Source organism: Pieris napi, chromosome 16 (genome assembly GCF_905475465.1).
Source record: "Pieris napi chromosome 16, ilPieNapi1.2, whole genome shotgun sequence".
Classification (NCBI taxonomy): Eukaryota; Metazoa; Arthropoda; class Insecta; order Lepidoptera; family Pieridae; genus Pieris; species Pieris napi.
Window position 1 is genome coordinate 11527550 of NC_062249.1, and position 11696 is coordinate 11539245.

The 11696-nt window shown below is 40.4% G+C and overlaps 1 protein-coding gene across 1 annotated transcript in view; it reads left to right on the forward strand.

The window, feature by feature from the left end:
• Positions 1 to 10694, forward strand: part of LOC125057330 (actin-histidine N-methyltransferase) — a 30930-nt gene extending 20236 nt beyond the window's left edge. The window contains exons 5-9 of the mRNA XM_047660974.1: positions 5945 to 6053; positions 6968 to 7095; positions 9428 to 9627; positions 10017 to 10200; positions 10568 to 10694. Of these exons, the coding sequence (XP_047516930.1) occupies positions 5945 to 6053; positions 6968 to 7095; positions 9428 to 9627; positions 10017 to 10200; positions 10568 to 10667 (721 nt within the window). The 3' untranslated portion in view covers positions 10668 to 10694. The remainder of the gene's footprint in view (positions 1 to 5944; positions 6054 to 6967; positions 7096 to 9427; positions 9628 to 10016; positions 10201 to 10567) is intronic.
• Positions 10695 to 11696: the final 1002 nt, after the last annotated feature.

An 11696-nucleotide genomic window follows, 5' to 3' on the forward strand; every position in this document is an offset into this window, starting at 1 on the left:
TATTAATAAGTATACGAATATATTTATGCAATTTAATATAAAATGTGAAATTTGTTACTTTTAACTAGAAATGCGAATGTTTGGGTTTCCATTGCGTTTATTTATTTATCGCCTTAACTATAAACACATAATTTCTTTTTATCTATCTATCAGATTCATTAGATAGATTTCAAGTGCTTCTTACAAATTGTTGTCTGCGAGATACTGCTATATCGTTTTCATAGATAAAAAAATAAAATATTAATGAGTGGCGCTACAACCTTTTAAGTTCTGGGCCTCAGATATCTATCTAATACGCAAGTAGGTGATCAGCTTGTGCCTGACACACGCCGTCGAATTTGTGGGTCTAAGGCAAGCCGGTTTTCTCGCGATGTTTTCCTTCACCGATCGAGCGAATGTTAAATGCGTATATACTAGTGGGAGTGCCATGCTGTTGCCTTCGGGCTTCAGCCAAATGGGCAGGCACGACCGGGGCAGTACCACTGTCTCTCAGAAAACCGGCGTGAAGTGATGCAATAAGTTTGCCTTATTGTACTCGCGTTTCGTGCGGTGAGAGAGACTCCCGGAGCCCATCCCCCCCCCCCCCCCTCTACAAGAAATATGAAGGTGCAGAAAAAAAGACAGAATCTACCCCAGGGGGGTACCACACGCGCTCGCGGTGGAGAATCCCCCTCTGGGCGTCCAACACCGGGACACTCTGCGCCCGGTGGTGGACGCACAGGCTGCCCTTCGTATTCTGGGGGGGGCAATTCTGCGCTCGGAAAAAATAACATAATTCGTTCTCGGGGCAAACGGAGCAAACCTACAAAGGCACCCCCGTCCACACTCGCCGTGGACTTCACAAATGTTAGGGGGCTCAATACCAATATCAACGCAGTCCACTACCATTTAGAGACTGCGAAGCCGGCCTTGCTCTTTCTTACCGAGACTCAGATTTCCTCCCCGGCTGATACTTCCTACCTCTCCTACCCGGGGTACAAATTGGAACATTCATTTGTGCCGCGGGCGGGAGTTTGCGTGTACGTCAGAGAGGATATCTGTTCTCGTCGCCTCGGGACGCTTGAAGGAAGGGACCTATCTAACCTCTGGCTGCGCGTAGACTGCGATGACCATCCGCGATTCTACGCATGCCTGTATAGGTCCCATAGCGGAAATATCGAAACTGACCGACTCATTGAGCACATCCAAATGGCTACAGATTCCCTGCTCGAAAGGGTTCCTACCGCTGAAATCGTGATACTTGGCGATTTTAACGCCCACCATGCCGATTGGCTCGGCTCTGAAACTACCGATCACGCGGGAAGATCCTTTCACGACTTTGCTTTAGCCTACGACCTGACACAAATGGTCCCTGCGATTACGCGAATACCAGATGTGGATGGTCATAAACCCTCTTTGTTGGACCTTCTGCTGACTTCACATCCGGAGAACTATCAAGTGTCTGTTGACCCGCCATTGGGTTCATCAGATCATTGTGTGGTCCGGAGTACTGTGCCATCTACGCGCCCTTCACGGCCCCGCTTTATGGGTTGTCGCCGTATTTGGCACTATAAGTCAGCAGATTGGGACGGGATGCGGTCTTTCTTTGCGTCCTACCCTTGGGGGCCTATGTGCTTTTCGCCGGAAGCTCCAGATTCCGTCGCCGCCTCTGTCGCCGAAGTGGTTCTGCAGGGCATGGAACTCTTTATTCCATTTTCTGCGGTGCCGATCGGTGGCAAGTCTCAGCCCTGGTTTAAACGTTCTTGCAAGGCGGCCTCGCGTCGAAAGCGAGAATGCTTTAAGGCATGGGCGGAAGCGGCGAAATCTCGTGATGCCAATACCAGCGAACTTAAAACAGCATATAACTCAGCCTCCAGGTCCTTCAAACGAGAAATCACTAAGGCAAAGTCAGAGCACATTGCCAGATTTGGCGAGAGATTGGCCCAACTCCCTTCAGGGACTCGAGCCTTCTGGTCTCTCGCCAAAGCTGTCCAGGGGAATTTTTGTCAGCCCTCCATTCCGCCACTGCACAGGGAGGATGACTCTCTGGCCCACACTGCGAAGGAGAAGGCCGACCTTTTGGGCTGTCTCTTCGCGTCCAACTCGACTTTGGATGACCGAGGGAGATCACCACCGACCATTTCGCGGTGTGATTCCTCGATGCCGGAAATCACATTCCGGCAACGTGCTGTCCGCAAAGCACTATCTTCCTTGGACATTCATAAGTCGAGCGGGCCGGATGGTATCCCCCCAATTGTGCTGCGTACTTGTGCTCCTGAGTTGGCTCCGGTCTTAACGCGCCTTTTCCGGTACCTGTACTCGCTCGGCACTGTCCCGAAGTGCTGGAAGACCGCTTCGATACATCCGATCCCAAAAAAAGGCGATCGCTCTGATCCGTCCAACTATCGCCCAATAGCTATAACCTCCTTGTTCTCCAAAATAATGGAAACCATTATTAATTGCCAGCTCTTGAGTTATCTAGAAGGTCACCAGTTGATTAGCGATTCTCAGTACGGCTTTCGTCGTGGTCGCTCAGCTGGTGACCTCCTTGTATACCTTACCCATAGGTGGGCGGAAGCAATTGAGTCCAAGGGGGAGGCGTTGGCGGTAAGTTTGGACATAGCGAAAGCCTTCGATCGGGTGTGGCACAGAGCACTGCTCTCGAAGCTTCCAGCCTATGGGCTTCCCGAGAAATTATGCGATTGGATCTCCAGCTTTCTGGCCGATCGGAGCATCAAGGTCGTTATCGACGGAGCATGTTCCGACCTTAAACCCGTGAACGCTGGGGTCCCACAAGGCTGTGTTCTATCCCCGACCCTATTTCTTCTGCATATCAATGATATGTTGCAACTTAGCAACATTCACTGCTATGCGGATGACAGCACTGGGGATATTCTTTACACTGGCCGGGCAGGTATTTCTCGGGCAGTTGTTGATGAGTACCGGAACAAACTTGTGTCTGAAGTCGAAACTCTACTACGTGGAGTCTCAGACTGGGGCAGACAAAACCTAGTCCAATTTAACCCCAAGAAGACACAAGTTTGCGCGTTTTCCGCTAAAAAAACACCCTTTGTCGCTACTCCTCTTTTCGAAAACACTCTTCTTAAAGCCACAGCCAGCATTGGAATACTTGGCGTTGACATATCGAACGACGTTCAGTTTCGCGGTCACTTGGAGGGAAAGGCTAAATTAGCCTCCAAAAAGCTTGGTGTGCTCAGCAAGGCGAGGCGGTACTTCACTCCGGGCCACCGCATGCAACTATATAAAGCGCAAATTCGGCCCCACATGGAGTACTGCTCTCACCTCTGGGCGGGGGCTCCCCAGTACCAGCTCCTTCCACTTGACCGTATACAACGCAGAGCGGTTCGAATTGTCGACGACCAATCCCTCTCCGAGCGGCTTGATCCTTTGGCGTTGCGTAGAGATGTGGGGTCACTCTGCATCTTCTACCGCATTTACCATGGAGAGTGTTCAGAGGAGTTGTTCGGATTAATACCTGCAGCTGAATTTCATCATCGGACGTCGAGACAGAATACGAAATTCCACCCGTATCACCTCGACGTCCGCCGTTCCACAACTGAGCGTTTTTCAAGGCAGTTTTTGCCGCGCACAACCACTATGTGGAACCAGCTGCCCACTGAAGTATTTCCGAACCAATTTCGACTTAGGGTCCTTCAAGAAAAGAGCGTACCTATTCTTAAAAGGCCGGCAACGCACTCGCGAGCCCTCTGGCATTGAGAGTGTCCATGGGCGGCGGTATCACTTAACATCAGGTGAGCCTCCTGCCCGTTTGCCCCCCGTTCTAAAAAAAAAAAAAAAAAAAAAATAAAAAAAAAGAAAGAAAGTCCATTGGTGCACAGCCGGGTATCGGACCTACGATCTTAGGGACTACCTACTTCCTATGACTCTCAAGTCGCACGCTGAATATTAAATTACGAAATGGGACATTTCTACTTTATGGTTCAATTTTAACCCGCAAAAAACAAATATGGGCTGAGATAAGGCAAGGTGTTTAGACTCGAGTAGAAACTAATAAATGTGAAAGGATAATCGTAAATTTAAAACGTGATTGAAAGTCATAACCACATTATAAAATACTTCCTTGGAATTGCATAATTTACAGTAAATTGCTTTGCGGTCGATAAATGATAGGGATTTGGACGAATAGGTTATGTTAGAGACACGAACAGAAAATATGTTTTTATCGCGAAACACGAATTTATTACGTTATTTACATAAATTGATGTTAGAGTGCTCTTTATATTAACTGACTTTTAAAAAACTGAAGTGTTGGCCTAGTGGCTTCAGCGTGCGACTCTCATACCCGAGGTGGTAGGTTCGATCCCCGGCTGTGCAACAATGGAATTTATTTCTATGTGCGCATTTAACATTTGCTCGAACGGTGAAGGAAAACATCGTGAGGAAACCGACATGTCTTAGACCCAAAAAGTCGACGCCTTGTGTCAGGCACTGTAGGTTGATCACCTACTTACCTATTAGATTTAAAAATGATCATGAAACAGATTCAGAAATCTGAGGCCAAGACCTTAAGAGTTTGTAGCGCCACTGATTTATTTTTTTACTTGTCACCCGGGCCTAGGGCTAAACGACGACAGATCTGCCTGATTGCGTGTCTGATAGGCTACTCTTAAAAAATTAGATGCGTTTCATTTTTCTAGTTAATTTTCTTATTGGCGTTTATGTGCGCGGTATGAATAAATGATATTTTTATTTAGTTAAAAAATAAGGGTACAAATATTTATGTTTAAAGAAAAACTTTTTACCGGATTAAAGTTATGTATTATTATAAATTTACAATTATTTAACATAATTTAAATATAATTAAATAAATAATTTTATATTTATCCGACGTTTCGCGTGCTTTACAGCGTGCGTGGTCACGGTGATAATTTTAATCCGGTAAAAAGTTTTTCTTTAAATGTGTAAAGGTTATGTTAATCAAAGACAATACTATATATATTTATGTTCTAATTAAAGCGGAGAACTTCGTCGTATTTTCTTTATTCATACAATTTTGAAAACATTCATTAACAATACGTGTGTTTGGTAAATATCGGTGTATCCTTTACAAAGTATCCGGCATTTTTGTTGCCACAACTGAAGAATGGAATACCACCTTCGGGCAACAAAGTTATTTACTAATGACAAAGTAAAACTATGGGTTCACCTTCTCCTCCTTTGGGATTTTGGCCAATCGTCTGTCCAGCTCTGTATAATAGAAGCTTTATTATAAGTAATGTAGTGTGGATTCACTTGGTCTGTAAGCTAGGTTAGCGTAAAGTTCTGCAGATAAGCGGATAAGGCTCTGCTGTTACCGCATCCCGCCTAAGGCGATTGTTGGTGGCGCCTTGGGGTTTTAGTGGGTATGCACATTCGCGAGTCCCACATAACCCTCCCCCACTAAGCAGTCGCACCGCGGTAGGGTATGCGCAATGCATTTCCCCAAGTAAAGAAAAAAAAAAGTTCTGCAGATGGCGCTGCAGTCGGTACTATCATACTTTGTTTAATTAATATTATAATATAAAGATTTTCCTGATGGCGTGTCTGATAGGCTACTCTAAAAAAATGCAAATTGACTGCGTTTTATTTTTCTAGTCAATTTTCTTATTGGATTTTATTGATTATTATTTTATATGTATTTGATCAATATAATAACTCCGATCGAAGCATCTTTGACGATATTTGCAGCACGCATTCTGTCAATGTTATATCGAACGCCATAAGGTTACATCAAAAAAGTTTGATTTGTATGGTGGTTTAATAGCTTAACATTATAATTTTCCGCGCAATTTTCTTAATTTTAATTTATTTTTTCTTTTTTAACTGACAATAACAAACACAACCAAGAAAGAATTAGCAAAATCGGTCCAGCCGTTCACGCGTGGTGCCGTGACCAAGGGAAATGGGGATTCATTTTTATATATATAGATCCTACTATTTACAGATGGGCAGTGTCAACGGTGATGACTCGTCAGAACCACATTCAGCTGACGGACTTTGAGACAACAGCCTTCATACCATTGTGGGACATGTGCAATCACGAGCAAGGGAAGGTAAAGTTCTCTCTACAGCTTTATTATTTAAGAAAATCCCACTTCTCATCTAATAATAATAATTGTTTATTTTCCCCCATATAACATTTGAACCAAACAGAACGATTACAATTAAGAAGGTATTGGGAGACTGGTTTCCAAGCTAGGTAAGAACCTGTGATATGGATAAACAGGCTTCCATTCCACAGCAAAGTCATACTGAGTCATAACAAAAAAAAAGTACATATATGAGTAGGCAACAAAATTTAAAGTTTCTAAAAAAATGAACTAATCAAAACAGTCAACAAGATTCCCACAGAAATAGAGTTGTATGGATGTGCGTGTATGTGTTAGTGCGTGCGTGTGTGTGGGTAAGTGAGAGTGTGTATGTGAGTGAGTGTATGGTGTGTGGGTAAGTGAGAGTGTGTATGTGAGTGTATTTGTGTGTGCGAGAGAGAGTGTGTGTGTGTGAGAGAGAGAGTAAGTGAGTGTGTGTATGTGAGTGAGTATTTGGGAGGGTGTGTGTGGGTTGGAATCGGGCACACACTTGAGACCATGATATGTGGAAATTATTTTAATGCAGATTTTCAAATGTGTAATATTTGTGATGTCATATTTTCTTGTATAGTTTTATGTTAATTAATTTAATTAATTAATTTACAAGTGAAAACTAAATAGCGTAACGCGTTTGCGTTGTTATGTGGTCTTTAAATATCCACTGAACTTTTGTATATATATCGTAATGTTTTTATTAATTTTCCCAAATATTTGTGGCCGTTCACTCGAGTAAGCAGCATTTCATTATACACAGCTAGAACATAGCCGTTCATGGCAATTGTTTGTTTAATAATTAATAATCCTTGCTTAGAACATTTCGAATAGGTTTTATTCCAATGCATGTATATAAATTTCATAATAAATGTATGCAATTTCAGATCAGTACGGACTTCAACAAAGAGAAGAACAGAGGTGAATCTTATGCAAAACGCGACTTTAAGCCCGGTGAACAAGTGTTCATTTTCTATGGCCCTCGCCCCAACGAGGACCTCTTCGTTCATAATGGGTAAATTAACTCAAACTCAAAATAACTTTATTCATATAGGTAACCAAGTATACTTATGAACGTCTACGGAAAATATGTTAAATTGCATTTACTACCAGTTCGCAAGACAAGGGCGTAGAGTGGGCGAGAAACTCTCCGCCACTCTTTTTAATCGCTAACTTTTGAGTCATACAAACTGGAGCAAATCAATCCCAAGGATTAGGATCATTTAAATATTATGTTGTTATATCCTATTAGTCAAATTGTTAGGCGCCAACATCCGTGTGAATATACAGGATATGTCATAATTATGGTATGGTTGTGGCAGTTCAGAATAATAAGTTTTGTGTTTTCTTTCGGTTTTCGAGATATTCGACATTTTCGGAAATTTAAAAACACATCCTTTGCCATTCTTTTTTTTATAGAACAGCAGGCAAGAGGCTCACCTGATGTTAAGTGATACCGCCGCCCATGGACACTCTCAATGCCAGAGAGCTCGCGAGCAATTTAGCTGCATGCTTTTTATCATATTCCTTACGCTACGTTATACTGGGTACGTTTGCAATCGTAACTGTTGAAGAGAGTGCCTACGTCTATACTCTCTGGGCGTAACTCCGACGATTTGGAAATCTCCACGCTGAGAAAACTAAGAAAGCCTGAGTGAGCAAAAAGTACAACCTTGGCTCGTACAGGTTTAATAATCATATTTTAGAATAAATAAACAAATAAATGTTGACGTTAGTAAACAATTTCCTTTGTAATACTATGATATAATGATCACGTAACTGATTACGCATGTTGCATCACTGTGCGAACTGTTATATCGATTATTGCCAACGAAATAATTGCCTTATTAACGTACTCGATAGAAGAAATCTGTATATTACTTATATATCATTTATCGGCTGTATTAAAAAGAGCAGTGTTGGCCGTGGCTTTAGCGTGCGACTCTCATCCCTGAGGTGATAGGTTTCATCCCAGGCTGTGCACCATTCGCTTGAACGGTGATGGAAAATATCGTGAGGAAACCTACTTGGGGAGAGTCAAGTATTACGTAACGAATTTGGGGGGGTCCTTTTGTAAAACGTTACGATGCGGGGCGGGGAATTAATAACGCGTTATTGTTAATATTATTTTCGACTTTCCAGTACTTTACACCACATAATGGTAACTTTTAGGTATAAAGAGTCACTAGGTGGTCACGAAACGTTTTACTATACTTGGGTACAGATACGTTACGTACGTTACATGGGGGTATCAATAATCTCCAAAAATTGCGTGACGTAATACTTGAACGCTCCCTTGCCTATTTGGTTGATCATAAAACATTCTAAAATCTCATAACTAAAAAGGTTGTGCCGTCACTGTTTTATTTTTATTTAAGTCGATAAGTTCACTTGACATGAGCAGTGCTCAGGTCCTTCTTGCGAGCTTACTGATTGAGTGTCCATGGGCGACGGTGTCACTTAAAATCAGGTGAGCCTCCTGCCCGTTATTTATACATTTAAAATCTGATTTTAATAATACCAAATTTAAGACTAAGATCCATATATAGGGTGCTACTTGTGGTGACTTGTCGTACTTGAATTCGTGTATGCGGTGATGTTAGTTGTTTCGACTATGTATTTGCGTGTTGTCCCCACGAGAATGTAAGTACATACGTGCTCATGCTGATAGAGGACAAATCTTTGTTTTAAATTTATTTCATTATTATTTATTACTTAAGATGTCATGTGGAACATGGTGTAATGGTTGCAGCTCCTTACAAAGGTTGTGTAAAACAAAAAACTTGGCTATTAAAAAGAGTGGCGGGGAGTTTATTGCCAGTTCTTCTCTTCCGTTCTACGCCCTTCATTTGAGAACTGGTAGTAAATGAATAATTCTTTTTTGACATTCATAAGTGTACATTGAGGGGCCTCTTAGCCTAGCGGTCTTATTAAGGCGCAGCTAGGTGAGGGGTACCAGGTTCGATTCCCGGTTCGAGGGCAAGTTTTATTTTAATTTTAATTTGTTCTCGGCCTTTGGGAGGGTTGTGCGGTACCGGGCGAGTACTTAAACCGTACATGGAGGACACGGTCGAATTTCTAAAGACAAGCACGAATTATAAAAAAAAATCCTATACTTGACGCTGGCTAATGCACAAATCGTCCCAGAGCCATAAAAAAAAAGTGTACATTGTTACCTACATGAATAAATGATTTTTTACTTTGACATTTTGATATAGAGTTGCAGCCCATTGGATTGCTATTCTGTGTAAATTATCCACTGGTTCATAGGGTAGAACGCACGGTTAAAAGACGTATACTCGAAGGCTGTGGTATAAATGATATTTCATATATTTATTTAATTTCAGTTTCGTCTATCCAAACAACGATTATGATTATCTAACTCTAACAATGGGAGTGAGTTCAAGTGATCCGTTACGAGGATTGAAAATGTCGCTTTTAACGAAGCTAGGGTTAAATTATGTCACCCAATACCGACTTTACAAAAAGGGGAAAATTATTATGCCCGAATTACTAGCATTTATACGGATATTCAATATGAATAAGGGTAAGTTTATAATGTAAGTATTACATAACGAATTTCCTTTTGTAAAACGTTACGATGCGGGGCGGGGATTGAATTACGCGTAATTGTACTTTCGACTCTCCAGTACTTTACAATGTAACTTTTAGGTATAAAGAGTCACTGGGAGGTCACGAAACGTTTTAATATTGGGTACAGAAAAACGTTACGGCGCATTACATGGAGGGGGGGGGGGGGGGGGGGGAATTTCCAAAAATTGCTTGACGTAATACTTGAACGCTCCCTTATCCTTTTCGGTATTTCATTGATCATTTTGGGTTTTGCGTGTCGTTTTGTTTGTGTGTTCGTTTATCAAGGAAGACTATAGGCGACAATATATGTTTTTTTGAACACTTGTTAAAATGTCTTTTTAGATGAATTAGAAAAATGGAGCCAATCCGGTGTCCCTAGTGATTTGGTGTCGTCAGAAGAATCCAGCGCAAAGGAAGTGGGTTGTGATATCGACGCACGCGCATACACGTATTTATTAACGCGATGTAATATTTTGATCTCAGCTTACAAAAAGTTTGAGGTGAAGGATGCGGAAAGTCTAAATAGGTAAATATGTTTAATAAATTGTTAAGAAACAGAAAAACATTAGGAAGAAAGAAAAATAATTAATTTCATTTCATTCATGCGACTTCTTCGATACAAAGAGTCCCCTTGGGAGTTGTTTGAGATATTGGGGGCTACACGATTGTGAGGAAGGGGCATGGATCTGCCTTTTTCAGTTCTCTTGTTATTTTCACATGTGTATATATATATGAGCAAAATAAAATATGTAGGTTGATGGCTTACAAATCTTTTTTTAGAAATCGAACCCAGAACCGTTTTTATGAACTTTTGCTTAAATAATTCGTAAAAACTTTCTAAATTCAGAATTATTAAAGCACTTCTAACTAAAATCATGCTTTTTTTTTTTCAGAAAAAATATAAAGCTCCTAAAAGAATGTGAAGTACAAATACTAGAAGATGCCATAGAATATATAAACACGAAATTAGAACAATTTAAACCTAACGCATAAAACCAAAGCTTTTTTGTATTTGTGAATTTTTATTAAAATCTATTGTATAAGTAGTGATTAATTCATTCTGTCCTGAAACAGCCAGTTAAAGATGTTTTGTCAACAGCGCAATTGCGCTAACTCAATGACAACAGTGAGTTAACTCATGAATATAACTGCGAAGTCTAATTCTTAAAGCGAAAAGTTATCTTAGAGCATTATTCAAAGAAAAATGGATGTGTCAACTTGTCAATTGTCAGTTTGACAATTAACTTTTAAATAAAGTTTTTGAAACATTGGAAGCATACTATCGTATCAGGCTTAGAAGGCTGATTAAGAAATAATCAACTTGATTATTACCTCATTTGTCATTTTGACATTTTACTTTCATAATTATATGTTCAACATTGAGGTGCATTCCAATGGAATGATTTTTACTTAATTAAGTAATGTCAACTGTTATCTGTCAAATCTATCTGAAGTTCGCTGCTTTTTATTATAACCTGAACAAAACTTGACAGAAAGAGAGGAATGGTTACTTGCGTTAATGTGTGATTATTTTTTATTGTAATAAGTATAAAACGCTACCAACCTTTTTTTATTTTTATTTATATAATTGCGATAATCGAATTTATTTTTTAATAACATGCGCACATGTGTTAATTTTATTCAAAAAATCACATTAAAATGCTATATTGCGATTGACGCCCGGGTTCTTAACGGGTCGTAATTTCTACCACACGTTACGACAATCTGATATAGAATTGCGTAAATCGTGATATATTTGAATCCTTATGAAAATAATTATGGATGTGAAGTGCAATATTAAAACGAATCATAAAATGAAACAGTATTTTTACGTTAGCTTTTACTAAAAACGATGTTTTAATATACGTGTTTTTTTATTGTTTTGTCTTTTATTTCTTCACATATATTAAATAATTATATATTATACTAGTGGATCCGACTGACGTTGTCCTGTACACCATTCTCAACTCCACTTGAACACACATAAAAATTCAACAAAATCTGATCAGCCGGTTAGGAGTT